The sequence below is a fragment of the Vipera berus genome (assembly GCF_964194415.1).
Source record: "Vipera berus genome assembly, chromosome: Z".
Taxonomy (NCBI): domain Eukaryota; kingdom Metazoa; phylum Chordata; class Lepidosauria; order Squamata; family Viperidae; genus Vipera; species Vipera berus.
In genome coordinates, this window is record NC_138205.1 from 84,452,100 (window position 1) to 84,479,899 (window position 27,800).

Here is a 27,800-nt window from a genome sequence, read left to right on the forward strand (position 1 = left end):
CAGAGATTCCTGCTGAGTCTGAGGGAGTGAAAGCAGGAAAGAGAAAGAAAGGCATCGTGCGGCTGCCGGGGACTCTGAAGTTATAGCTGCTTCTAGGCTGCGAGGAAAAGATGAGAAGTCCAAGCTAAAGTGGCCTCCCCTTCTTATTCTCCCCGCAGCGACCCTGTCCTGTTAACTGGTGCGAACGTAGACGAAGGGGTCCCGCCCACTTCTGCCGCGAGCTTGGTGGTTGCAGGTAACTCTTGTTGGCGTCTCTTCCCTGGCCCGCCAATCTAGGGGAAGAGTTTCCAAGAAAAACCCCAGGGTCACGTGACCTGTTCCTCACACACAAAATAGGGGCCCCAACTTGGGATGGGGTAGCTTAGCACTGGCCAGCGTTTTGTTTCCAGCACTGGTTACTGAATTAACCCATTGATTAGTTTTGTAGAATTTATTGAACCACAAACTGACCATGAGATCTATATATGCGAATAAGATACAGCAAGGTCAACATAACCAACCTTGGCATTTTGTGCAAATTCCTCTGCTGGGTTTTATCTAATTAAAAATATTATAGGAACTGAGTTCTACTGTGTTTAACAAGTCTTGGTGCGTTGTATGTGCGCATAGGATTGCAGTTTTTCTTTATGTGGAAAATAATTGCTTGACTATCTCTAATAACTTTTTTCCACAAATGAGAGGATTTGTTTGTGGACTATTACTCTGATACACAAAATACTAAAGGCCAAGCATATATTCCTTTTCCTTCTATTTATGAGAATTCAAATTCTCTGAAACCTTTCTTTATAAATCACATTTATAGCTACCTAGGATTGTTATGAGTTGAGCAATGTATAAATGTGATTTATAAACTTTTCCTTGAAACTTCTCTGTGAATATCTAGAACTTTCAGTTTTGAAATTGTTTGCAGAGGTCACCAGAATCCTTTCCTTGTATATGCTTAGAACTGAATCTTTGTAATTTGAATTTGATTGTTAATGAAAGAATAAGGAGAAATTTAGAATGAAAAATAACTGACAGCATTTCAGAAAGGAAGGGTGCTCTTCATGGTAGTTATCAGGGATAATCAGACCAGATAACATGTTATTTTGTTTGATTTCTAAAACATGGCCAATACCAATGTATGTTTCAAATGAAAGATGCAAGAAACTGTTAGTGCTGTTTATGAATGGTTAGTTAAGCTTTGCAGAATAAATTGTAGGTTGGGGTAAGGTTCAGTTTGGAATATAGATATACCTCATTTAGTGATGGTCTCGTTTAGTGACTGTTTGCAATTACAGTGGTGATGAAAAATTAACTTTGCAACCAATCCTCACATTTATGACCTTTGCAAGTCTGTAAAGCAAATGAATGGTGAAGTAAGGTCTTAAACACAGTTGTGATTTCACTTGCGACTGTTCTCGTTCTGAGATTTGGTCTTTTAACAAGTTAGGACAATTTAATTGACTCCTGCCCTAATTATTTTTTAAATATTTTAAATCTTAATGGTTCTTTTCTGGATGGATTTGATTTAAAAAAAGTCGATTTAAATCAGGATTTAAATCAGGATTTAAATCACTAGTAAAAAGGTTCAATTTAAATCAATTTGATTTAAATCATAATTTTTAAAGAGCAACTGTCATCTCTGTCCCACAGCGGATTTTCCTCTGACCCGTTGTTGACTCACCGACAGTCCCACTCACTTTAATGGGACGGCTGGTGATGCGGCAGTGATACAACAATGTGAGGGACGTGGCTGGGAGCAGGTGAGTGGATGCCCACTAACAGGCGCTGCCATGATGGATCTGAAATGACAGGTGCTGTTTAAATGTAAGGATTCATTCTTGCATTTAGAAGTTAGAATCTTTAATATTACTATTTACAAACAAAATTAAGGTTTCCTATTTAGAATAATAAGCTGTCAGTTTAGTAAAACAGTGATTTCAGAACCGATTTTAGGTTAATAGGTTAATCACACATAGATGGAAAACTACTCAAATTCTTTAATTAAAACACTTAGAGCCTGGTACAGATGCATTTCTCTTCAAACAATCATAGAGTTTGTAGTGTACATAGATTTGCAAAACAATGGGATAAAGGAATATTCCTAAACTTTGTTTTATGATTTATCTCATGGCTACTATGAAATTGTGTGAATGCATCAACGCAGTTCATGTTATCTCAGCTTGCAGAGCTTGGATTCATTGAATGAGTTTACCAAAAATGTAAATATTGCAGAAGATACAGCTTCATGCTATATAACTAAGCTCCATTTAATGCTGAATAAAGTAAATTATTAATATATCTTAAATAAAAAAACTATATTTAGACAGATTTTAATCCAAAAGCATTTTATTAAAATAAATTTGATAAAAATAAAAAAATCCAATTTAAATAAAAAATCCAATTTAAATAAAAAAATCTGATTATTTATTTATTTATTTTTAAAAATCATCAATTATTATCCACCCTAGTTCTTTTAAGTTCCAGTGTTTCATAGGAAGACTCAGGAGTTACTAAGATGCTTTTTTAGTTTATATATTTCATATGCTCATCTCTGTCTCCTCCTTTGGTTTCTTTTTATATAGTATTTTATTAGTTTTCTAATTTTACAATTAAACATTTAAAAAGGAACGTGGTGGCTGGGTAGTCAATAATTCAATAACAGACATAAATCTTTAGCACAAATCTCAAGTTACAACATCAAATATTTTCTCTCTTTTTCCCTTAGTATCTACTATCTCATATTGAGCTAATATAGTTCTTATTGTTATCAACCATCTTTGTTACATTTATCAATAGTTTTTAGCTTATACATATCTTAATTGTGTTTGCATTCAATCCTTATACAATCAATGTCCTTTATTGCTTTTTTCCCCAGGCTTTAATTTCCCCTCAATATTCAAGTTAACATTTGGTATATTATAATTTCCAAGCTTTAGGTGACCAGAGTTTCCCTTATCTCAACTTCTACATTTTTCCCTTTTTATAACAAAATCTAAAATTCTAAATACACATCTTGTCTATTTGCATATAATATTATATTTTCTAAAAGTTATGTATTTTTCACAATATTAAACCAAAAGTCTATTAATTTTATTACACATCTTACCTATTCAATTTTAATATTACTTTATTTTCTAAAAATTATCTATTTCCACCATATTCAACCCACTAATCAATAGTATAAAATCCCCTCTACTAGATCAAAACCCTAGTTTCTTTCAGCCTTACTCTGGCTTTTTTCCTTTGCCAACTAACCTTCCACGTCAGTACTTTTGAATCCTCAAACAGTTTCTCCCTCTATTATTATATGTATTATTTGAAATAAGAAAGATCATTTAATTACAGTTTTTTTTGGAAGGACTAGCCCAATTATATTCATTTAATCTCCTCCCTATTACTCCAGTTTCCCACAATTGTCCTGATAAATTTATCTTCCATTCAATCTGTTCTTCCTTTTCCTCAAATTTCTTCTGATTTATGTAAAAGTCTTTTCCATTTTCAGTGTTGTCACTCTCTTTTCTAATTTTCCCGTTGGCCGGATCTGTTGGTCAGTTGGGTCTTCTGTCTTAGTATGTAGTTATTCCACTTCTCCTGTGGAAGAAGTTGCACTGTTAGTTCTTTGGTTGTAGTCAAGATCTGGGTTTGTATATCTAAGCAGCCATCTTGTTCCTTTATGTTGCCTCTTATTTTGTTACACGTTGAAAGAATGGTTTCAACATAACGAATTTTTTCCTGATCTTCATCCATATTCTCTTGAAAAATTTTAAAATCAAACATTAAAAAAAGTTTTTTTTTGTTTTTTATATCTAGGTATGGGATGTGTTGTAGGTAGTCTTTATAGTGGAAATTGTTTGCCAAATAAGAATTTATAATCCAAAGTATTCCATCATCTTGTATAATAACAGATACTTCTCATGTAAAGAAATAGGAAAACAATTTCCTACATATAGCTCTGAAAATCAGTAAAGGTTTATCTTCATAATTCAAGCAGGCCAGATATGCCACCCTGCAGTTCTTTCTTTACAGCTGAGTTTTTCACAGGTGGTATCTGACAAGGTCAAAGAGTTTTTTCTAAATTCTAGGCTTCAAGCCAAGTCTCTTTTAGTCTATAACAAGTTGTAATACTTTGCCACAAGATGTCACCGATGCCGTTTAAAACTTTTTAAGTCCCCCGTTTTTATAATAATTTTTCAAAGTTTATTTCTTTTCTTTTTAGATAAAAATCAGCGTATCCAGTGGAAATAGGAATAAGAAAACTTAGGAAAACTTTTTTGTCCCGAAATTTCAAAAGTATATGCATTCAATTAGATTAAAGTTGTTTTTATAATTGCTTTGTTTCCCCTGGGTAGTCAGTCGCCACTACTCTTAGAGGGTGGGGCAGGAATTCCCTTCCCTCTCTCCTCACAGGAGGAAAAATACTTAGGGCAGCTTTTGCAGGAAAGATATTTAGAATCTTAAACAGAAGATCAGATCTCACCCAGTTTCATCTGTATTGCTTTAAAGGTGCTTGGTAGTAATTTTGACTTCGGCTGTCAGCAGCTTAATGACGAGCCATATTGCTATGGCCGGTCTTTCTCCTGCCGGTTTGGAGAGCTGTCCCAGATCAAGCGGAAGGGCTACCGCCCTCCCGCGATCAGGCGGGGATGCCCTCCTCGCTCATCGCCCCTACAGGGCGAATTTCAACCCTTTCCAGGGTCCCCCAGTGGGATGAAATCAGACGCTGAAGACGGAGTTCGCCTCCATGCGTCCACAGGCACCGATGGCAAACCAGAAGTCCTTCTCCTTGAAACAATGAGAAGAATAACTTTAAAAATAATTAATGTATTATATTTGTTGAAAAAGGTTTGAGGCTGGAGAAAATGGAAAAACCTATTTGAAAGTTAAGTTAAACAATCAGAAATAGATGAACATATTCAAGATTTGATTTATGCTCTTGTACTACATGAAGATAAATTATCTTCTAACAAGTTTATATCTTTCTGTAAAAATTTGAAGATACCTGTTCTTCTCCCACCTACCTATCTGTCTGGTACTTGGCCTTCCTGTTACAATGCAAGTTTAAATGTTTCATTATGTAGAATCCTCTTCCTAAAAATGTATTTTCAGATACAACTCTTTGATTTGTATCTTTTGTCTGAAAGGACCACTTTTAGGTACCTATAATATTCCTTTTTATAAATGCTCTTCACAAAGTCTTCACCAGCTATCTCAATTAATATCTGAAAGCAAACAATATATCTAAAATTTAAGACAAGAATTTATGCTAAACTAAAATTGATGTAACTTATTCAAAGGGGAAGATGTCAGCAACTTCTGTAAATCTCTGCTTGAAACTTTTGGATGAAATGCCATTATCCAATACTCCAGCTAAAGCAGACTGAAAAAGCTCTATTTTTGTTACTTTTGTAATGATACTTTTTAGTGGGGCTACTTTTAAGTGGATTTTTTTTTAATAGATATTTTACTTCACTTGTTTTGGTTATATACTTTGCAATTACTTTGCCATACTGAGATGTGAAAATGAGATGATAAATATTATCTTAATATGGTGGAGCAGTGGGCTAATGCCTCCTTAAGTAACACCAGCTGCCTGCAACTAGTGCAGGTTCGAGTCCCACCAGGCTCAAGGTTGACTCAGCCTTCCATCCTTCCGAGGTAGGTAAAATGAGGACCCAGATTGTTGGGGGCAAAAAGCTGACTTTGTAAAAATGCCGCTTGGGGGGGGGGCGAAAGCCCTAGTAAGCACGTATATACATAGAATGAAGGCTATTGCTAAGCACATTGATTTGTGCTTCTTAGATTGCAAGCCGCCCTGAGTCTTTGGAGAAGGGCGGGATATAAATGAGATTAAAAAAAAGAAAGTTCAACAAAACATTGACAGCCCATAAGTCCAAGCTGTGCTCTTTTGTTTCCAAAATAGCCATCTTTAAGAAGAAATTTTAGAAAAAAAGCAGCTTTTTGGAAAGTTCTTAGGTTCAGCTTTAAAAGAATGGCATGGAAGCAAAGAACAGATGAACCTCTTTCTATGTATGCACCCCAGCCCTTTCTAATTTTTCTCCAGTATGTTGGAAGGCCTGCCAAAGCAGATGGTAGAAGGGTGAGTAGCAGGAAGGATAGAAGATTAAGAGGAAATCGTGTTGTTCTATGGAAGACAATTCAAACAAGATTGGATATAGCCCAATATTTTGTCAGAATTGCAAAAATCCAACAAATGCCATGTATGTGCATACTGGATGCTTAACAATGTTATGATTATTTTTATTTAGCTATCATGGAAGAACTAGCTGAAGATGATATTGATATCCTGAACCATGAAAAAGCAGACACTCATTACAGACAAGATGGACAATTTCCTATTCCAGTGTTTTCAGGAGAAGAATCAGTTGCTTCACATTTTGCCCTTGTCACTGCTTATGAAGATATTAAAAAGCGTCTGAAAGAGACAGAAAGAGAAAATTCTTTCTTAAAGAAAAGAGTAAGATTGTTAGAAGAAAAGGCAAGTATTTTTAGCAAAATATGCTTTCTTTCAAGATTATATCATTCAACATTATTGTTAGTAACTATGATTTTTTTTAAAAAAACTAGCTTTTATCTTAAGTAATGTGTAAAGTAATTAAGCAGATTCATTCAGTACTTGGAAGTCATTACCCAATACTTATGGCTGGGTCTAAGGTAATTCACCTGGTTTAACATTAAACAAATATTTGAAAGTGTTTAAATAATAATTAAGCCACATCTTGTTGTAATCTTTTAGCTTCTTGAATCCCATTTGGAAGAAGCAACAAGTTCTGTGGGTCGTGAGCAAGTTAACAAGGCTTATCAAGCATATCGTGAATCTTGTATTGAAAGAGATCATCTAAAAAGTCAACTGGATAAAACAGTATGTTTTGGAGTAGCATAAAAAAAACAAGAACGTTGCATGAATCTCATGTAAAAATATTTTAACATTATAAAGAAAATTAAGTTTGGATCACTGAAGACATTGAATATGATCTAGCAAAAGATACACACTAACATATTTATTTCTATGTATGGGTTTAAAATGAGAGTATATCCTTTTTTAACATCAAAAGAACTCGATTAAGGAATACTTATGTGTGGCTTAAATCATTCCTAGATTTTTAAAAATGTTGAATTTCTGCATCTACTTTCATTGATATTTTCTCTTTTTTTCAGTGACCCCATTTGTTTCCTAACTGTTCTGTTATTAAATGTCTGAATTTGCTGTTTAAATAAATGAAAGGGAGATTCACACAAAAACATAGTTGTCAAAGCTCCAGTGATTCAGTACAAATGACTACAGGTAGTCCTCGATTTACAACAGTTCAATTAGTGACTGTTTGAAGTTACAATGGCCCTGAAAAAAGTGATTTATGACTGGTTTTCACACTTAAGACTATTGCAGCATTCCCATGGTCATGTGATCAAAATTCAGAGGCTTGGCATCTGGCTCATATTTATGACAATTGCAATGTCCTGGGGTCATGTGATCACCTCATGTCACCTTCTGACAAGCAAAGTCAATGGGGAAGCCAGATTCACTTAACAATCATGTTACTAACAACTGCAGTGATTCACTTAACAACTATAGCAAGAAAGCTCATAAAATGGGGCAAAACTCACTTAACAAATGTCTCATTTAGTAACAGAAATTGTGGTGGTAAATTGAGGACTACTTTATATATGTTGTTTAAAAATTAAGTGGAATGCAGAAACTTTGTAGGATGAAAAATAGATTGAATGAAAAGCTGGTGATCAGTTTGGAAAGCATGCCAGCTACCTGAGTTCAGTTTGATGTATTATTTATTTAATTGATTATTAATTAGCAATTAACAAGATTTTTCTTCTGCCCTAAAAGCAAAACAATATTTTCAGGGTGCATAAAAAGTACTCACATGCTATTTTTTTCAACTGGTAAGGCTTTTGAAACAGTAAAAGTAGCACAGTAATTTGGCCAAACCTTTATGAAGTACCAGCTGATCTTTAGAATCGGACTTCAACTAGAATAATAATAAAGTCCTGACAATTTCTATATTTCTCAAATTAGATGAAAGAGAATACAGAATATGTGAAAATCTTGAATGAGCAGTTGCAGTCTAAAGAAGTAGAACTCTTACAGCTAAGAACAGAAGTGGAAACTCAACAAGGTGCACTTTGTCTGAGTATATAACAGTATCCATATATGCCAAGTGCTGTGACCTGCAATCTTTTTTAAAATTAATAATTAATATATTTAATTAATATTTTTATGTAACTAAGGCATTGTTATTTCTGGTGTATAATGTAGTATAATGTTCAGTAGTGATTAAGGTATTGAAAGGTATTGATTAAGACTAAGAGACCCAACTTCAAACATCAGCAATGAAAGCTCACTGGGTGACTGTAACAGGATATAAATCCAACAAATAATAACAAAGTATTAGAGCAATTTCAGAACATGTGAGAATTTAGTGCAAAACATTTCTTTTGTTATAAAAACTTAGAAACAAGTCTTAGAGTTAGTCCAAGAGTAACTAGCTGGTATGTGTCCATCTCACTGGAGAAAGAATTCTGTAAGCAAGAACCAATTCTAAGTAGGCCCATCTATACATAAAAAAGTAAAGGTAAAGGTTCCCCCGCACATGCGTGCTAGTCGTTTCCGACTCTAGGGGCCGGTGCTCATCTCCGTTTCAAAGCCGAAGAGCCAGCGCTTGTCCGAGGACATCTCCGTGGTCATGTGGCCGGCATGACTAGACACCAAAGGCGCACGGAACGCTGTTACCTTCCCACCGGAGCGGTCCCTATTTTTCTACTTGCATTTTTACGTGCTTTCGAACTGCTAGGTTGGCAGAAGCTGGGACGAGTAACAGGCGCTCACTCTGTACCTATATAAAGATAAGGAAACTTGAGACATCAAGACATCAACATCTCTAAGCTACTTTGTTTTAGTAATAAAAACAAGGACTTTTGAGTTGAGCCTGGAAATAAACTGGATTAATTTTATAGTTGGCAACAAGCAAGTAAGATGTTAATCATGATATATCCCAGTTCTGCAACCTTGTGGTTATATTTTGATCTAATTGTAGTTACTGAATCATCTTTAAAAGCAGATTCACAATTAGGAGCAATATAATTCAGTAATAAACTCAGTGTGGCTCATTGAACTCGTTCTTTCTCATCAGATGAATTGAGGCTAGTACACCTATCCATGCTTCAGAGACAGGTTAATTTTTTTTTATGACAGCCTTGGCTTGGATCAGTGACATCCTAATATTGCAGACTTCTTATTGAGATTTGTGGGGGGGGGGGGAGTACAGTCTTCTCAAGCACAGTATGACTCTATTAATTTGATCAAAAGAACCATTTATCATCCTAGCCTTTTTTTTCTTGGATTGAGATTCTGCTTATTCACCAGGAAAATTCCATTGTTGCATCCCTGCATCACTTAATGCTACCATAACTTTACATGTATTGTGGAAATATACAATTAGGTGATACCCATATATAGCTGATAAAATTATGAAATATTTCACCCCAATACATTCCATTCTGATTTTGTTGTAGACTACTCCAATGTCTGAACAGGTTGTTTTGATCTTGAAACATTTTGCGCTTCTCTACTTTATGATGCCTCACCCCAGACTTTTTAATAGTTTCATTCAGAAAGATGTTGACATCAGAAACTCAGAAGAGGACAAACTAAAGTGATTTCAGGCAATGAAGTCACTGTTTACCCAGCACCTTTTCTGAACTTGGCTGTCAAAATAATACCCAATCTAGATATCCTATGCTGAAGAATGTCCCACTTAAAAGCTACTAACAGTTCTGGAAATCATGCTTTGTTTTCTTGATTAGAACAGAGCCAGTGCCAGACCTAAATATTAAGAGTGCTTAAAATGGATATACCGGTAATTCTTGTTTATGCGATAGTATTTGAAGTTTTAGAAGAAACTACTAATTCAAATACTATGCCTTAGAAACCAAATCTGGCTGATAAAAAGTTTTGTGGGGGAAAAACACTTCAGTAGTAATTATATTTTTGTCTCTTAAGGTAGATGGGGCTACTCTCCCTCAAGGAACTATTTTTTTCTAGACTTAGCTGAAAAATCCTTACTGCTGATATAATAATAAACACACATATAATAGTATGCTGATAATACCCAACTTGACATATTGACTCCTGGCTGCGTAAGTGAAGTTGTTGAATACCTGGATGAATGTGGTATCTATAGAACTGTCTTCTCCCAACAGTATTTGAAGTTCAAATAACATTATTGCAATCATTAATCAGAAAAGAGAAAAAAGAGAATACAGTATTCAAATACCCAGAACATCCAAAAATAAATAAATGAGGAGTGATACATTAAAAGTATGCTGAAAACCTTCATTCTTATCCCAGCAATATTTGCCTGTTTGATAAGATCTAGTATGGCAGGCTATTTATGTGTTTCATCAGTTAGAGATGGCGGTCTTCATGGACCATGGAACCACAGCTTCTTATCTGTTAACTTCCTTTCCATGGAATAATATCTCCTGGACATTCAGATTTGCCTGTTTTACCAAGCCATGGGGGTTGGTTTGCTCTAATTATTACTCCTAAATGTGTACTGATTTTCTATTTCTTTCAGTTTTATGCTATTATAATATATTGTTTAATCCCAAATATATATTGGGGAGTTGCATGTCACCCAGAATCAGTCAGCTTATTAGAGCAGCCTATACACCCTGTAAAAATAAATGATTAAAATAAATAAAATAAATTCTTATGATTATCCAGTTGGTGTGTTAGTTTCAAGCCTCAAAAAAATAAAACCCCTTCATTAATATTGGATAACTGTTCCCTTGGATAATTCCATAGACTTGCTGTGTCAGTCTTTTCTTTTTCAAAGTACCAATTAAAAATTCACTGGTTGAGATTGTTATTGAGGATTCAATGATTTTTATATTGTAATCTATATGCACTTCGTTATTAAGTAATATATTCAGGTTTTCTTAAAAAAATTAAAGATTTTGTGTCTAGAGATTAATATCAGAGAACATAGACAATTACAGTATATTTCTATGTGAATATTCCTTTGCTAAAGGTTTATCAACACACTCACTTGATGATTGGTCAAAAACTTTACACTTAAAAAGTAAGATTGGATTCAAATTTACCACTGTACTCACAGAAAGATATATGAGAAACGAGTTTTAGTTCCATTTTATTATCTAATTTGACTATTCTGAGGAAATAAAGGTGTTTTCTTTCAGTGATGAAGAGTTTCAATTCTAACCCATCTAACTGGGAAATAGACAGACTGAACAGTGAGCTGAAAATACACAATCTGGAGCTGGATTTGGAGAAACAGAGAGAAGAATGCAACCATCTTAGGAAGGAATTGCAAAAATCTGTAAGGAAAATACTTTTGAATTATGATTTTTGTTATGAGGAGAGTACATAAAGGGGTAAAATTAAATGTTGATATGTACAATTTCTAGTTTTGAGTTTAATGGAATCTACATGGCTAGGTTTTGGTAAACTACATGAATGCTTACTGAGACTTCTAATTTTTTGTGACTTTTGGTAACATTTCTAAATAATGTCAAAAACAGGCTTTGTCTCTTTATATCTTTAGTTCATTTTAGTGTATTAGGTAATAAGATGATTACAATTACTGTTACTTTGGTAGATCTAAAATGTACTTTAGTTTAACTCTTGCCCAGGTGAAATTAGACTGCATATTTTGAGAACTCCACTAGATGGTGATAAAAGCAAGATGCCAAAAGTAGCTTAATAATTGTAGCTTGATAATTCTCTTAGGAAGAAAATTATTTTCCAATCCGTTGCCTAAAATTTGCTGAACTATGTAATTAATGACACTTATTTGTGAATCTATTAATTACAGTAGGACTATTCATTTCAACTTTTATTCCAGTTGTTTCTCAGAAAATCTAAGTTTCATTTTTAATGTGGGTTTTTGACTTGCTCATCCTTTGGAGCATGACATACATAGAATCCCAATGATTATATCAAACTAAAATTTAAATCTTAACCTGTATCATAAGCAATCTTGATTGTACAATGATGTTTATTTAAATTGCTAATGGAAGTAGTAGTAATTTAGTAGTAAGTAGTAATTTTTAAAAAGACTTTGATATTTAAAACCAAGGTTTCATACATGTTTTAAAATTAATTTAAGTAAACCAGAGGATACCAGTTATTGGAAAGATTAGAAATGAAATAATTTCACTAAATCATACTGTGATTTAGGGGTTTTTTGGCTTAACATATGGTGTGATTCTATCCAATTTGACTTAGCAGTATGAATGAACTACAAAACTCTTTTCTTGTTCAAGAAATGATTGTTAAAAAATCCTAGGCTAACTTGAAATGTGAATTTAGCCATAGTCTGAACTGGTATGTGTTAATATGACCAAAATAATATGGTCTTAGGGAACTGTACTTGGGAACATTTGAATTAGAATTAGAGAGGTTAACTTGTGCAATAGAAAAAAAATGGAAAGATTTATTTTCTTAAAATATTGTTTTTCTGCAGTAAGAACTATTTTTAAAAAATGCATAATGAATAATGTGGTCAGGCAAATGTCCCTTATATGGATCTGAAATATGAAAGCATATTTAAAATGTTATGCTTTCAGATAATTCATTAATACGTAGGATACAAAAACATTATTCAGTTATTATGTCTCAAAATATTTACCAATATTCCAGTAAAAACAATTTAAAACATATTAAGCATTTTTCTATCTAACCTGAAAAATATTCAATACACTAGAGTTCATGTTTGTTTCTAGAAGTTACTTTCAAATCACTGAATATAACATTGCAATTTTAATTGTGGTTTCCTGTTCTCTTTTCCTTATCCAAACAACGTATCTACTGTTCTTAGTCATTGGATGCTTATACAATATGTAATATATAATTAATTTGGCACTGTGAGCTCAATATGTCAAATGGAAGAATCAGATATGATAAATTAATAAATTACCGTATATACTTGAGTATAAGCCGACTCGAGTATAAGCCGAGACCCCCAATTTCACCCCCAAAAACTGGAAAAAGTTGTTGACTCGAGTATAAGCCAATCCGCCGTTCTGCAAGCCTCTGCCGCCAGCAGAGGCTCGATCCGCCATTTTGCAAGCCTGAATACACAGGAATACCCTGTGTGGCCGCGGCTCTCGGGGAAGCCCTGGCTGTCCGCTTCCTCGCTCCACGCTGCCATTCGGGGCCCGCACGTTCCCCGGGCAAATCGCGGCGCCCAGCAGGCGAGGAAACACGCCCGCTCGTCGCCCCCCCTTCCCTCAGGAGACGCGAAGCAAGTGACCGCCCGGAGCTTACCGAGGACTTGCTTCGGTGCTTCCAGGATCGCGCGCACCTCTCCCAAGCCGCCGCCGTCCGGAGACCTGCCGAAGTTTGGGGAGGTTTGGGGAGGTGCGCGCGCACCTCCCCAAACCTCCCCAAACGTCGGCAGGTCTCCGGACCTCTGCGCCCTGCCTGCCTGCTTCTTTCCGCAGCGGAAAGAAGCAGGCAGGCAGGGCGCGGAGGAACGGAGACCTGCCGACGTTTGGGGAGGTTTGGGCACGGAGGAACGGAGACCTGCCGACGTTTGGGGAGGTTTGGGCGCCTCCCCAAACGTCGCCGGGTCTCCGTTCCTCCGCGCCCTGCCTGCCTGCTTCCTGGCTGTCCGCTTCCTCGCTCCACGCTGCCATTCGGGGCCCGCACGTTCCCCGGGCAAATCGCGGCGCCCAGCAGGCGAGGAAACACGCCCGCTCGTCGCCCCCCCTTCCCTCAGGAGACGCGAAGCAAGTGACCGCCCGGAGCTTACCGAGGACTTGCTTCGGTGCTTCCAGGATCGCGCGCACCTCTCCCAAGCCGCCGCCGTCCGGAGACCTGCCGAAGTTTGGGGAGGTTTGGGGAGGTGCGCGCGCACCTCCCCAAACCTCCCCAAACGTCGGCAGGTCTCCGGACCTCTGCGCCCTGCCTGCCTGCTTCTTTCCGCAGCGGAAAGAAGCAGGCAGGCAGGGCGCGGAGGAACGGAGACCTGCCGACGTTTGGGGAGGTTTGGGCGCGGAGGAACGGAGACCTGCCGACGTTTGGGGAGGTTTGGGCGCCTCCCCAAACGTCGCCGGGTCTCCGTTCCTCCGCGCCCTGCCTGCCTGCTTCTTTCCGCTGCGGAAAGAAGCAGGCAGGCAGGGCGCGGAGGAACGGAGACCCGGCGACGTTTGGGGAGGCGCCCAAACCTCCCCAAACGTCGGCAGGTCTCCGTTCCTCCGCGCCCTGCCTGCCTGCTTCTTTCCGCTGCGGAAAGAAGCAGGTAGGCAGGGCGCGGAGGTCCGGAGACCTGCCGACATTTGGGGAGGTGCGCGCGCACCTCCCCAAACCTCCCCAAACTTCGGCAGGTCTCCGGACGGCGGTGGCTTGGGAGAGGTGCGCGCGATCCCGGAAGCACCAAAGCCTCGGCCGCGCACAAGTCCTCAGTAAGTTTTTTTTGTTGACTGGAGTATAAGCCGAAGTGGAATTTTTCAGCCCAAAAAGTGGGCTGAAAAATTCGGCTTATACTCAAGTATATACGGTAAATCCCAATTCATTGAGAATATCCAAAGCCCAGAAGTCTGCTCCTAGTATGTGGGTTAGATTTGCACACTTAATCTTTTTTTAAAATTCTATTGCATTTATAATTGTTTATACTATTTATAAGACACTTTTATAGGATTTGTATTCTGAAAGGGAAATTAAATGCAACCGCAAATTTTTTAAAAAATCAAAACATTTTATTAACACTAACCATTTTTGGTATGTCTGGAAAAGGTTTTTTTTTCTTTGTACAAGTGAGGCACATCTTTAAAAAGCCAATAGGATCTCTTTGTTTTGGCTTCCTTCCAGGTTGAATCCCAAGGAAGTTTAATAAATGGAGAGTTTATCCAACAGCAAAATATCCATAGGTATGCTTTTATTTATTTTTAATGCATTTCAGCTAAGTCCCTTTGACTAGCTTATTGAAGTCCAAGAAAATTGTTTTGGATAAGAATTATGTCACTCAAGTAATGCATCTCACATTTCAATAACTCATCGCTGTCTTTGATAATTGGTCAAAAATGCAGAGCAGGCTATATAAGACATTGTACTCTGATACTCAATCATTTATTGGTTTTCAATAAATGTTGTTGATTTTGATTTCTGTATGGGACAGAGCAACTTTAAATATTGTCTCATCATCAATCCACCTATTCAAATTGGCCAGTTATTAGTGATCTTGCAATAAGTAACTTTTTCTTCTCTCAGAAATTTTGATAAATTGTTATGAAGGATAGGACAGATCTTTCTTCTGAAGGTATGTTTTACTCCATTTTTAAAATTAGCTTTTCTCAGCTTTGGTTTTCTAATACCGTGTTTCCAAGAAAATAAGACTTATCCCGAAAATAAGCCCAACCTTGATTTTTACGCATGCGCCTAATATAAGCCTTCACCCCAACATAAGCCCTAGTTTTGGGATGAGGCATGCGTGTTAAAATCAAGCTAGGGCAAGGTGAGAGGGTGGAGCTGACCCGTACACAGTTACCTTAGGACTGCTGCAGCCGGGCCTCCCACACCCCAAGACCTGTCGTGTTGCTGCCCAAGTTCTTTTGTTCGCAGCTGCACGCTACATGGTGCATTGCACCAGTGCTGCCGCTCCAGCAGAAGGCTGTGTGGTTCGTTGCACTGATCGTGGCGGTGCCGCTGCCTGCAGAAGGTTGCAGGGTTTACTGCACTGGTACTGCCACACGTGCACCACATGCGTGCACCATGCAGCCTCTTGCCCTGATCAGCAGCACCGGTGCAATTGGCGCCACACCAGATGGCTTCTTGCCAAGAATTATGGCACCATGCGCCATATGGCCTCCTGCTTTGAGGGGCAGCACTGGTGCAATCGGCGTGATGAGGCATGCGCCTCCTGCCACAAGTGGTGACACCAGTGCGATGTGCCAGGAGGCATGCAGCCACAAGCATTCACAGAAGAACTCAGGCAGTGGTGCAACAGGTGTCAGAGCGTGGGAGGCCTGACTACAGCAGTTCTAAGGTAAGCGCAAAAATAAGAACTGATGCCTCTTAGAGGCAAAACAAATATAAAACTGGGTCTTATTTTGGGGGAAACATGGTATGTTGGGCGCATTTCTTTAGTTGTGGTTGGGAATTTTGATAATTGCAATCCAATAGTACATGTAAATAGCTTGAGAAATATTTATCTAAATAATGTGCAAAATAGTTTGCTAGCAAAGCGGAATAATTTCTAATGTCTTAACTGTTAGGCTTATGTAAGTTACTTGGCTCTTTATTCACTGGTCCCACGGGTGCTATTTTGGAATATTGGAATAGATTGATCTAGATTTACATTTAGAATTTAATTGCACCACTTCTTGATTTCACTTGTTAATTCTAAACATGACCAAACTTGCATCCAACACAGTGCTTTTAGTTCTGTAAATGAAAAACTGAAGTAGAAGTAGTTTTGAACAGATAAACAAGATATAAGTGTAGGTAGGTAGGTATATCATGGGATGAAAATATAGAATTTGAAGCTGAAGAAAAGTACCGTATTTTCCAGCGTATAAGACGACTTTTTAACCCCTGAAAATCTTCTCAAAAGTTGGGGGGTCGTCTTATACGCCGGGTCGTCTTAAACGCCGGAAAATACGGTATATTTTAGAAAGTTGTTATCAATTAACATTTTCTCCATCTAAGCCAGAGTTGTCCAACTGCCGGCCCATGGACCGGATGTATCATGGCAAAACCATGCCTACCCCATTGCTGGCAATGGGGGAAAAAAAGTCTCACTACATCGTGACACGCCAGGTGACGTTGCGAGTTTGACACCCCTGATAAGCCAATCTTTCCTGTGATCTAGCTTTTAGAGCCAGCTTTTTAAAAAGCCCATAATTCAGATGGCAAATAGTAATTGTGTCTATTTGAGACATACAGTATTGAAGGAATGTATTTACTGTATTTAAAATGCTTATAGTTTATGTTTTAGTTAGAAAGTGATTCTCAGGTGATTAAAAAGAGATAATCGTTACTTTTGGTTTTGCTGCTGAGACATATGTCACTTAAAAAAATAACACTCAACTTTTATATAGATCTTACCATAGCTGGCAATTATACCATCTTCTTAACATCAGTACTTGCAGGTGGACGTTGCTGCCATTAGAATCTTAGTGAACAATGAATTATATAGCACAGTGTCATACAAATGTCACAACTTATGTATTTGTCTGATGACATCGCTGTACACATGCCACTTTAATATCATGAGAGTTTGCTGCTGACACTGGTAATCATGTTAGCTGGAGACAGAGGGCAAATTCTCCCTTTGTGTGATGAATGGCTTTTAGGGAAAGGCTAAAGAAATGTGCTTTCTTTGCCTCTTTTTCTGATCTGGCAGAATCCTACTTAAGGTGGTATTCCATATGAATAATACGAACAATTGCTCTCATAGATATTACCTCTGCTGAATGACTAAGCTACCTACATAAGATTTTAATATTGAAATTAGAGTGGGGTGTGGAATTATTTTATTCCTTATTTTTGTTTCTGATGGTATATTTTTTAAAATGTTTCTATAGTGAGTTGTCCAAAATCAAGGAATTGGGCAGCATACAAATTTAATAATAAATGTGTTTAAAAAACAGACCCATTAAAATTAGTAAAATATATCTTACACATATGTATAAAGCCAACAATACTCATTCTCTGTTTTAGCAATTATAGTACTGTTTTTGTTTCTGGCAGTTGAACATATAAGATGCTCCAAAATTTGCAAGAATAATGCATTTTGATGAAAATAAAGCCTAATGTTGCATTTTATTCAACCACTGCCTTTTTCAGAAAGCTGTAGGAAATTGTTTCTTGACAGTAGTTACTTCTTAGAATTAGTAGCTGCTTGTGTAGTATTCATTGCAAGACTGTGAATGAATTCACAACAAAAAATTGGCATGGTGACAAAGTAAAGTAAACCTGTTCTAGTGCTAGTGTATTTTTCTAAATATGTTATGGGGGTAGTTAAGTCCACAATAATGCAGGTTGAGACCAAATAGATATGGAATTCAATTGCTAGTCCTTTCTTCAGAACATTGTTTATACAGTTGTTTTTTTAGAAGTTAAGAAAATGATATACAGGTGAAACTCGAAAAATTAGAATATCGTGCAAAAGTTCATGTATTTCAGTAATGCAACTTAAAAGGGGAAACTAATATATGAGGTAGACTCATTACATGCAAAACAAGATAGTTCAAGCCGTGATTTGTCATAATTGTGATGATTATGGCGTACAGCTCATGAAAACCCCAAATCCACAATCTCAGAAAATTAGAATATTACATGCAACCAATAAAACAAGGAGTCTACATAGAACAATATCGGACCTCTGAAAAGTATAACCATGCATATGTACTCAGTACTTGGTTTGGGCCCCTTTTGCAGCAATTACTGCCTCAATGCGGCGTGGCATGGAAGCTATTCAGCCTGTGGCACTGCTGAGGTGTTATGGAAGACCAGGATGCTTCAATAGCGGCCTTCAGCTCTTCTGCATTGTTCGGTCTCATGTCTCTCATCTTTCTCTTGGCAATGCCCCATAGGTTCTCTATGGGTTTCAGGTCAGGCGAGTTTGCTGGCCAATCAAGCACAGTAATCCCACGGTCATTGAACCAGGTTTTGGTGCTTTTGGCAGTGTGGGCAGGTGCCAAGTCCTGCTGGAAAATGAAGTCAGCATCCCCATAAAGCTCGTCTGCGGAAGGAAGCATGAAGTGCTCCAAAATCTCCTGGTAGATGGCTGCGTTGACCCTGGACTTAATGAAGCACAGTGGACCAACACCAGCAGATGACATGGCTCCCCAAATCAACACAGACTGTGGAAACTTCACACTGTACTTCAAGCATCTTGCAGTGTGTGCCTCTCCATTCTTCCTCCAGACTCTGGGTCCTTGGTTTCCAAATGAGATGCAAAAGTTGCTCTCATCAGAAAAGAGGACTTTGGACCACTGAGCAACAGACCAGGTCTGTTTTTCTTTAGCCCAGGTAAGACGCTTCTGATGTTGTTTGTTGTTCAGGAGCAGCTTGACAAGAGGAATACGACATTTGAAGCCCATGTCCAGGATCCGTCTCTGTGCGGTGGCTCTTGATGCACTGATTCCAGCCTCAGTCCACTCCTTGTGAAAGTCCCCAACACTTTTGAATGGCCTTTTCCTGACAATCCTCTCCAAGCTGTGGTCATCCCTGCTGCTTGTGTGCACCTTTTTCTTCCACACTTTTCCCTTCCACATAACTTTCTGTTAAGGTGCTTTGATACAGCACTTTGGGAACATCCAACTTCTTTTGCAATTACCTTTTGAGGCTTTCCCTCCTTATGGAGGGTGTCTGATGGTTTTCTGCACAACTGTCAGGTCAGCAGTCTTCTCCATGATTGTGATTCCTACTGAACCTACTGATTCCTACTGAGAGACCATTTAAAGGCTCAGGAACTCTTTGCAGGTGTTATGGCTTAATTAGCTGATTAGAGTGGGACACTTTGAGCCTAGAATATTGCACCTTTTTACAATATTCTAATTTTCTGAGATTGTGGATTTGGGGTTTTCATGAGCTGTAACCCATAATCATCACAATTATGACAAATCACGGCTTGAACTATCTTGCTTTGCATGTAATGAGTCTATCTCATATATTAGTTTCCCCTTTTAAGTTGCATTACTGAAATAAATGAACTTTTGCACGATATTCTAATTTTTTGAGTTTCACCTATAAATCTGAAAAAAGGCATCAGAAACATAACCAATGAATTAATATTTTCAGTTCTCACAAATGCATTTTTCTTGTTTTCCACTTGAGGGAGGAATAGGACTTGATTACAAGAAGTTATTTTATTTGTGACTTGTGTCAGAAAAGAAGTGAATGGGTAAAAATATATTTGGTTTCCATTCTATTGCTATCTCATTTAGTTTGTCCCTTAATCTTGACTATTTAATTAGCTAGCCAATGTTTTTGCTTTTCTTTTTCCCCCACCAAATAGGTATTTGATATGTGATGCTATCAATACATCATTATTACAGTTTTCTTTTTAAAACATCTTTTCTGTATTAATCTTTTATGCAAATTAGATATACACATTTTGTATTGTAAAACCAGCTGTAATTCATATAACCTGTGAAAACAAGTCTACAGTTTTTTTCACACCTAAAGGAACTTGTTTGAAATGTTTGTTTCAGCAAGTACCCTTTGATTTAATATGGATGCCAATATTTAACTGCTAATATTCTTGTAAAAATTTTGTCACTTCGCAGTGATAGGAAAGTATGCGATCAACTATGAATGTTTAATTTTAACATTTTTATACATGTTTGTGTAGATGTGTATACGTTGTGTTGGTTCAAAATAATTAATTTTGATGTGATTAACGAAGTATGTGACATTGCTTTTATGTATAGTAAGAGGTTAAAAACAATAAAGGCTCTTTACCTTTCATACAGATGTTAGGTTTACCTTTTGATAAATGGCTGTTTTGTGATTGCAGTGGCAGGTATTTGGTTACATTACCCAAACTCTGCTCTTAAATTTGTCTACAGCTTTTGGCCAAAACATTGTCCATTCCTTTAATTTAAAAAAGGTAGATCCTTAAAGTTACAAAAGCTATCAGTTCAGTGCACTAAATGCTACTCTAGTAGGAAATTTTAGTAATGGAAAGTATACAGTACTTGCTCTTTGTCTATAAACTACTTGCTTAATCTGTCTAATCCAGACATGTCAAACACAAGGCCCGGGGGCCGGATCTGGCCCGCAAAGTGGTTTCATGTGGCCCACGAAGCCATCCTGGAAACAGTGAGGGAACGGCCCCCACTGCCTTGGCCCTGGCCCAGAGACCCTCCTTCTGCCAGAGACCCTCAGATCTGTCCCACTCCTGCTCAGGCCCCCATAGGCACCCTTGATGCGAACGCTGTAGAGCTGGCCACGCCCACCCAGTAAGCCATACGCACTCTAGCCACGCCCACCCAGTAGGCCACGCCCACCTGGCCCCCTGAGGGCAACCGCAATGCTGATGCGGCCCTCAATGAAATTGAGTTTGACACCCCTGGTCTAATCCTTCACATCAACAGAATAGGAGCATGTTTCCCAAAAGTAGTTCCCAGTGATGAGTTAGTTGACGAGATGTTTTCAGAGATGCAGAGACTCTTCAGGTTTGATAGGCAGATACGATCATTCCCATTAGAAATACAAGAATTAGTATTTCTTAATTTCTGGGTAAATTAGTGGTTAAAGCAACAGAGTAGAAGGATGAGTTCTTGTCTCATTTTACGCATGAAAGCTTGTTGGATAATTTTCAGCCAGTCAGTTTCTCTTAAGACCAACTAATTGTTATTGTAGAAAAATGGGAGGAAAGAGTATGTTCACCACCTTGAATTATTTATAAAAGTAGTAAAGATGAGATTAAAAACAATTTTTTTTCACTCAAAGTCGAGTCCCACCAGGCTCAAGGTTGACTCAGCCTTCCATCCTTCCGAGGTAGGTAAAATGAGGACCCAGATTGTTGGGGGCAATTAAGCTGACTTTGTAATAATGCCACTTGGGGGTGTGTGAAAGCCCTAATAAGCAGGCATATACATAGAATGAAGGCTACTGCTAAGCTTGTAAGCCGCCCTGAGTCTTCGGAGAAGGACGGGATATAAATGGAATTAAAATAAAAAAATAAATAAAAAAAGTAACATTATGGAATTTTCAGGTCTATTTCCATGCTTTAAGAGAAATTACTCCTGTTCAGGGATTCAATCAGCTTGGAATGAGAGCCCTCTAATATTTTTATTCATCTATGAAGATACTGAGTTACTGCCTTACAAGAAGGCAGTAGGAACATAAAAGTTAAACATGTGTGGTTGCATAGCAAGAGATAGGCATTTATGGAGATCGAATCATCCTTCCACACTGCTATTTAGAATTTAAACTCAGAGTCTGTTTTTCCCCATGACCATTGCTATAAACTGCAATACTCTTTTCAGCTACCCACATTTTTAAATTCTTTTATTAGCTATCTACACATACTAGGTCACAATTTTGAGGAAGGACTGTATGATGCTTAAAGCTAGTTATTAGGGAAAGACGAAAAAAAATATTTTAAGCATCCTGATGCTTAGTTGAGATGAGAGTAATTTGTATATTTTTTCTAGAGGTTAAGTATTAGACTAGGAACATGGACATGTGACCTGCTTATGTTTGGAAGTTAAGTGGGTGACTTGTGGCCAGTCATTCAGCCCTTGCAACAATGCAGTGGCAAACCACTTCTATAAATGGTGCTTAGAAAACTGCAGAGACTTGTTTATTTAGTCACCAGAAGTTAGATCTGAGAGGAAAGAGTCCTATATTTTACAGTTATAAGAGATCAGTGGTAGGGGGTGGTAAGTAGCAAATTATTTTTTCTCTATAATTTTAGAACTAGAGGTTGCCCAATGAAGCCATTTGTGGTGGTTCAGGATGAGCAAATAAGTGTGCATGTGTATCTTAAAATAAGATTGTTAAGCGAAGGCCATCAGTGTCAAAGACAGAATTAAAACACATTAAAAAGATGCAGATAAGCACTGGTAGGGAGCCATTATTAATACAGGTAGTCTTTGGCTTACAGTGGCAATTGCAACCAAGTTGCTATTGTTTAGTAATTCCAGTAGGCCTGATTGCTGCTCTTAAGTAAGGACCTCATGTGACTTTTGAATTCCCGCTAGCTTCTCCGTTGACTTTATTTGTGCAAAGCTGGTTGGAAATTGTGGTATGACCGTGGCTTGCTACAATGTTGTAATTGTGAGCTGGATACCTGGATTGCAATCATGCAACCATGGGGACACTGCAGAGACTGGAACTCTGAGGACAAGTCTTAAGTACCATTTGTTCAGCACACTGAATACATATTTATAAACTAAGAATTACATGAACATTTTTTGCATTCATATGCTGAAGCTGTCTGATTTAATCAGCTGTAACTTTCTCTTCATCTCTTGCCTCACAGCATTTTTGTTGAACCAGTGAATCAAAAGTATAATTTGTATAAATTAAGGAGTTAGACCTTAGTCTTTTATAGCAAACTATTGCAGCTTTCCTTTTTGTTCTTTGAATCATTATCTTTTCTTATGAAAGTTTCTTATCTGTTTTAAACTCTTAAAATGTGTTTTAGTGAACACATTCAGCAGGTATACAGGGAACTGAAGAGGGAGATGTCCAATTTGCATCTGGTGACTGAAGTACAAGCTGAGATGCTAAAGAAACTGACTCCATCTACAACTAAGAAAGGCAAGTTTAGGTTTGCACAATCAGAAATCTGAAAACAAGGTGTAGAACAATACTAAATCATCTTAAAATGCAGCTTGTTACTACATCTTACCTCAGTTGCATCAATTTAGTCTGATAAGCCTAATTTTTTATTGTGAATTCCAATCTACTTTCTCTAACTGGTCGACTTCAGACATAAAGGTATTGCTGATGGGCCTTTCCTTTCATGCTGTATCCTCTTGTCACTTTCCCCTCTCAATAAGATCTTAATTGTACAAGGCGAGGTATGAGTTGTATTTGACCTTTTATTGTAACTATTTTATATTTTTAGAAACACCAGAAACACTCTTCAGTTTTCAAATGTACTTTCACACAAATAGTAACTTTTTAAGAATATTAAAAGAAAAATCTATTATTTGTTACATTTTACTATGGCAATTTGTTAACCTTAAGCTTCATATTATATACAATATTTCTACAGAGAAACTGTGATTCCAAGCTTATTTTTAAATGGAAAATTCTTGACTGCTCAGGAATTTTTTTGCATTTTCAAATCCTTAAGTCACAATCTTTTTTCCTACATTGAAAAGCACTTGAATACAAATTGTCATCTGTTTTTGTGTGAATGGAAGCCAAATCAAATATGTATGTTTAATTGGCCCATGCTGATGTGGTCATAAGGTGAAAATGAAAGGCGCACTTAAAAATAATTTTAAGAAAATGTACAGGGCCAAAACCAGTCTGCTGTCTGTGTTATCTCATATACTTTGTTGAGAGATTCTCTCTGAGGCTGCTTGTTTTAAGGAAGCACAGGGCTAAGTGTTAAAAGTTTGGGGTGGGGAAAGAGTTAGCTCCCGTTACTCCCCTGGTGTGTTAAAAGTTAAAAAGGCCATCCATACTGGATTAGCCCATATAATACAGGTTGTGTAGGAATAAATATGAGAACTAATCAAAGGAAGAACAAGCTTCCTACAGTCTCATAGCAGCAAGAGATAAATCTGTAATTAGAGGAACAGATATTTGGTAGGTACTGTTAATAGCATGTGAACTGTATTAAGTGTAAATTATTCACATACTTGATTCTTTCCACAGTGCCATTCTATACCTCTGTTCAGTGTATTGAAGATCTTGAAAGGGACGCTACCAACCTCCATTTAGATGCTTCTGGAGCCATATGCAAAAATAGATTACTTTGTGATGATGTTTTCAGTGATCTTGCATCTTCCTCACCATGTACTAATGAGAAATTTAGCTCTGCGTGTGACTCTCCAATTCTGGAACATAACTCGTATGGAAAAAATTCTCTGGAAGATAATTCTTGGGTATTTCCAAGCCCTCCAAAACTTAGTGAAACAGTATTTTGGGAAAGGAAAAACAGAGTGACTCACTTAAACTTTCCAGGAAACAACTTGGATCAGTATAACCAAAACTGCTTGCATAAGAGCTAAGAATAGTAGGGGGAACTTGAAAGTAGTCCTGAATATGGTCTTGTATTTGTTAATAGAAAATAAGTAATGGGGAGGAGTATAATGAACTTTCAAGTTGGATGAGATTTTCCCTGTTATCTAAACTTGAAAAACACTAAATTCAGAAGAATATGATGATCTGTTATATCCTCAATTTTCTGATTCCACATTGGCAGATTTCTAAAGTATTAAATTATGGAATAAAACAGAAACAACATGTGGTATGAATAATATTACTCCACAGTATGTTCATTCAAACATTTTGACAGACTACGAGAAGGACTTAGTTTTTGGATAAGTTCTGATTTAAACTCAGGTAATTAATATATTCAATTCTTAAGCAGTCTCTGTTTTTTTTTTATTAATGGACGATATGCGGAAAAGGAGCAAATGAATTGTGTAGAAATTACTTTCATTCCTTTTTTCAATTTATCAACTTATCCTCGTTACCCTATGGTGAAAAAATTGAAATAGTGTAAAATGGAAAAGTTTCTAAATGCTGTAGTAAAATATTTCACCACTTCACAAATAATATCATGTACTTATTGCTTCCCGTATTGAGGATTTCCTGTCCAAAATAGTTATTTTGAGGTGAAATATCCAGGCTCCTTAATATATAGCCAGGAAGAACTGTAACATTCCAAATAATGTCATCTTTCCACACTTCTGATATTCTATAACAGACATGTCAAACACAAGGCCTGGGGGCCGGATGGGACCCGCGAAGTGGTTTCATGTGGCCCACGAAGCCATCCTGGAAACAGTGAGGGAATGGCCCCCACTGCCTTGGCCCTGGCCCAGAGACCCTCCTTCTGCCAGAGACCCTCAGATCTGTCCCATTCCTGCCCAGGCCCTCATAGGCACCCTTGATGCAAACGATGTATATGGCCCAGTAGGCCATATGCACTCTAGCCACGCCCACCCAATAGGCCACGCCCACCCTGGCCATACCCACCCGGCCCCCTGAGGGCAACCGCAATGCTGATGCGGCCCTCAATGAAATTGAGTTTGACACCCCTGTTCTATACTAAAGATGCATTGAAATAATTTTGCATCCTTTCTATCTCATTTTATTAGCAGTAAATCTCAGCTGAACTCTTAAACCCTCAAGTCAGTAGAGATGCTTTTATTAGCATATTGTTGGGTAGATTTCCAACTCTAGTTTTATGTACCTGGTCTTTAAGATGCAGAGGGAGGGAGGGGGGGAAGGATCTAACAATATAATGATGGACCAGCTGCAAGTTTTGTTTACTTCATTGCTCAAATCTCACCTGGTCATTCCCACATGTACAAATTCATGTATGCTGCCCTTTCCCCTTTGTTTCTGAATGTGTATTTGAAATGCGAATAAGAGAAAAGTAAAATCTGTAGTGGAAGAAATAATTGTATGTTTCTGAAAGATAAAAACTTCCCATGTGGTTGTGCAGATGAGCAGCGCTATCTTCCCTTCCCTTTCTTTGCATTGCATTTTGTATAATTCAGTACTGATGCTTTCTTCCTTGTCATTACTGAAGAGAATATAATCTGTGGAGGGAAATGAAAGGGTGGAGGTTTTCTTCCCCGCCCCTGTATTAATGAATGGCACACCTAAATAATGTTCATCAGATTCGTCTTGTTCACATATCCTACCTTGTCTGTGATTAATGGAAATGGTGTCAGCTGCAGGAATTCATTCTGACCAATGAACATAACTGACTCAAGGGAGTACAATCTTCCTGTAGAGTAATAGAACAAGCCCCAATATGCATATAATAAATCTAAGCCACTGACTTCAGCTGACAGAACCAACTACCTGTGTAATAACAAAGTAGCAGCAACCATTTCTCATGTGGCTGCATAGCTGTAATGTTTTCAGGACTGCTTTTTTGGACTACAGATCCTTGAATAAGTTACCATTATTCAGCATGCCAAGCTGCTTCGTGCTTTTAACAATGCATTGAGGATACAGTCATGTTTTTAAATAAGTTAGTTTTTGTTTGAAACAATTGTATGCTAAGTGGTAGAAACCTTTTTTTTAATTTTGAATGCTCTGAGCTGTATATTCACCTATACTAATTAGAATCCTAAATTAGAGCAAATTCTGATTCTGGCCAAAATTCTGTATCTGAGTAGAAAACAAATCCTGTAGTAGTCTTTCATTGTTATAATTAAGAATGTATAAACTTCCTTCAGTTTAGGAATATAGCATTCTCTTTCCCTTTCAAATCAAGATATTTTTGGGATAGAAGGGCTTTAAGTTGACCCTGACATTTGATTATTTGATTTATATATCTATAATACCAAAATCTTACTTAAAATTTATATTTTTAAAGAGATCAATGTAGAATACATTAGAAAAGGAAGTGGGGGAAAAAGCAAATATAACTCCAGTACTAAACATCAAAGCCTGGGTGAACCATTTATAATCAGTGCTGTTGTGTTTTATGAGCTGCTCTGATACACTGAAATAATGTTTTCATCTCTTAAAACTCCTTGAAACAGAACCCTTGAAAGCCTATATTAATGTATTTTCTTAAAGGATGGCTAATTCTAAATGGCTAATTCATAGAAAATAAACAATTTTTTTGATCTGAGAAATAGTCACTTTTTGATTCTTGCTACCATCGTGAGAAACTGAGTTCAAAGTCACGAGGGAAGTGTATAATGAAGCATTCATGAAATTATGAATTTGAAGTGCTTACAGGTAGATTTAATCAGTTTGCTTCTTAAATCTATTATTCTTACTCATGTTAATGAAAAGAGAATACGTTTTCTTTCAAGTTTCATGCAAAAAGCACCATTTAAAAACTTTTGAGCTGCCAATGTGCTCTTGGAATGAGAATTTCTAGTGTTTCTGCCATAAGCAATAACTGGAATTAAAGATCAGCTACCCCCTTATTTTTTATTCCGTAGCTACAAAGGTAGGTTCAGGATACACTATGTTAAATGCTACAACCCAAATTGCAGAACATTTATTTTAAAAATTGTTGTATGAAACAACTGGAATACAACAGCTCTTTCAGGTCTTCTATTAAAAATCTACATAGAACACCATATGATATGATCTAAAACAATGGTCCCAACCTTTCTGGCTTGGTGGACTGGTGGATGGGGGA

General features: G+C 37.4%; 2 protein-coding genes across 4 annotated transcripts in view; one reads left to right on the top strand and one right to left on the bottom strand.

The window, feature by feature from the left end:
• Nucleotides 1-26,339, top strand: AZI2 (5-azacytidine induced 2). Of its 3 annotated transcripts, none has more exons than XM_081344147.1 (8): nucleotides 1-235; nucleotides 6,252-6,481; nucleotides 6,740-6,865; nucleotides 8,033-8,132; nucleotides 11,218-11,357; nucleotides 14,852-14,910; nucleotides 23,145-23,260; nucleotides 24,332-26,339. In XM_081344147.1, exons 2-8 carry the CDS (start codon nucleotides 6,257-6,259, stop codon nucleotides 24,685-24,687), a joined length of 1,122 nt encoding a protein of 373 aa, XP_081200273.1. In that variant the 5' UTR covers nucleotides 1-235; nucleotides 6,252-6,256; the 3' UTR covers nucleotides 24,688-26,339. The 3 variants fall into 3 exon arrangements, with proteins under 3 accessions (XP_081200273.1, XP_081200275.1, XP_081200274.1); XM_081344149.1 differs by lacking the exon at nucleotides 1-235 and adding an exon at nucleotides 1,633-1,809; XM_081344148.1 differs by lacking the exon at nucleotides 1-235 and adding an exon at nucleotides 1,633-1,745.
• CMC1 (C-X9-C motif containing 1) overlaps nucleotides 6,349-27,800 on the bottom strand; it is a 92,108-nt gene continuing 70,656 nt past the window's right edge. The window contains exon 5 of the mRNA XM_081344152.1: nucleotides 6,349-6,418. The gene's annotated coding sequence lies outside the window, so the exon portion shown is untranslated. The remainder of the gene's footprint in view (nucleotides 6,419-27,800) is intronic.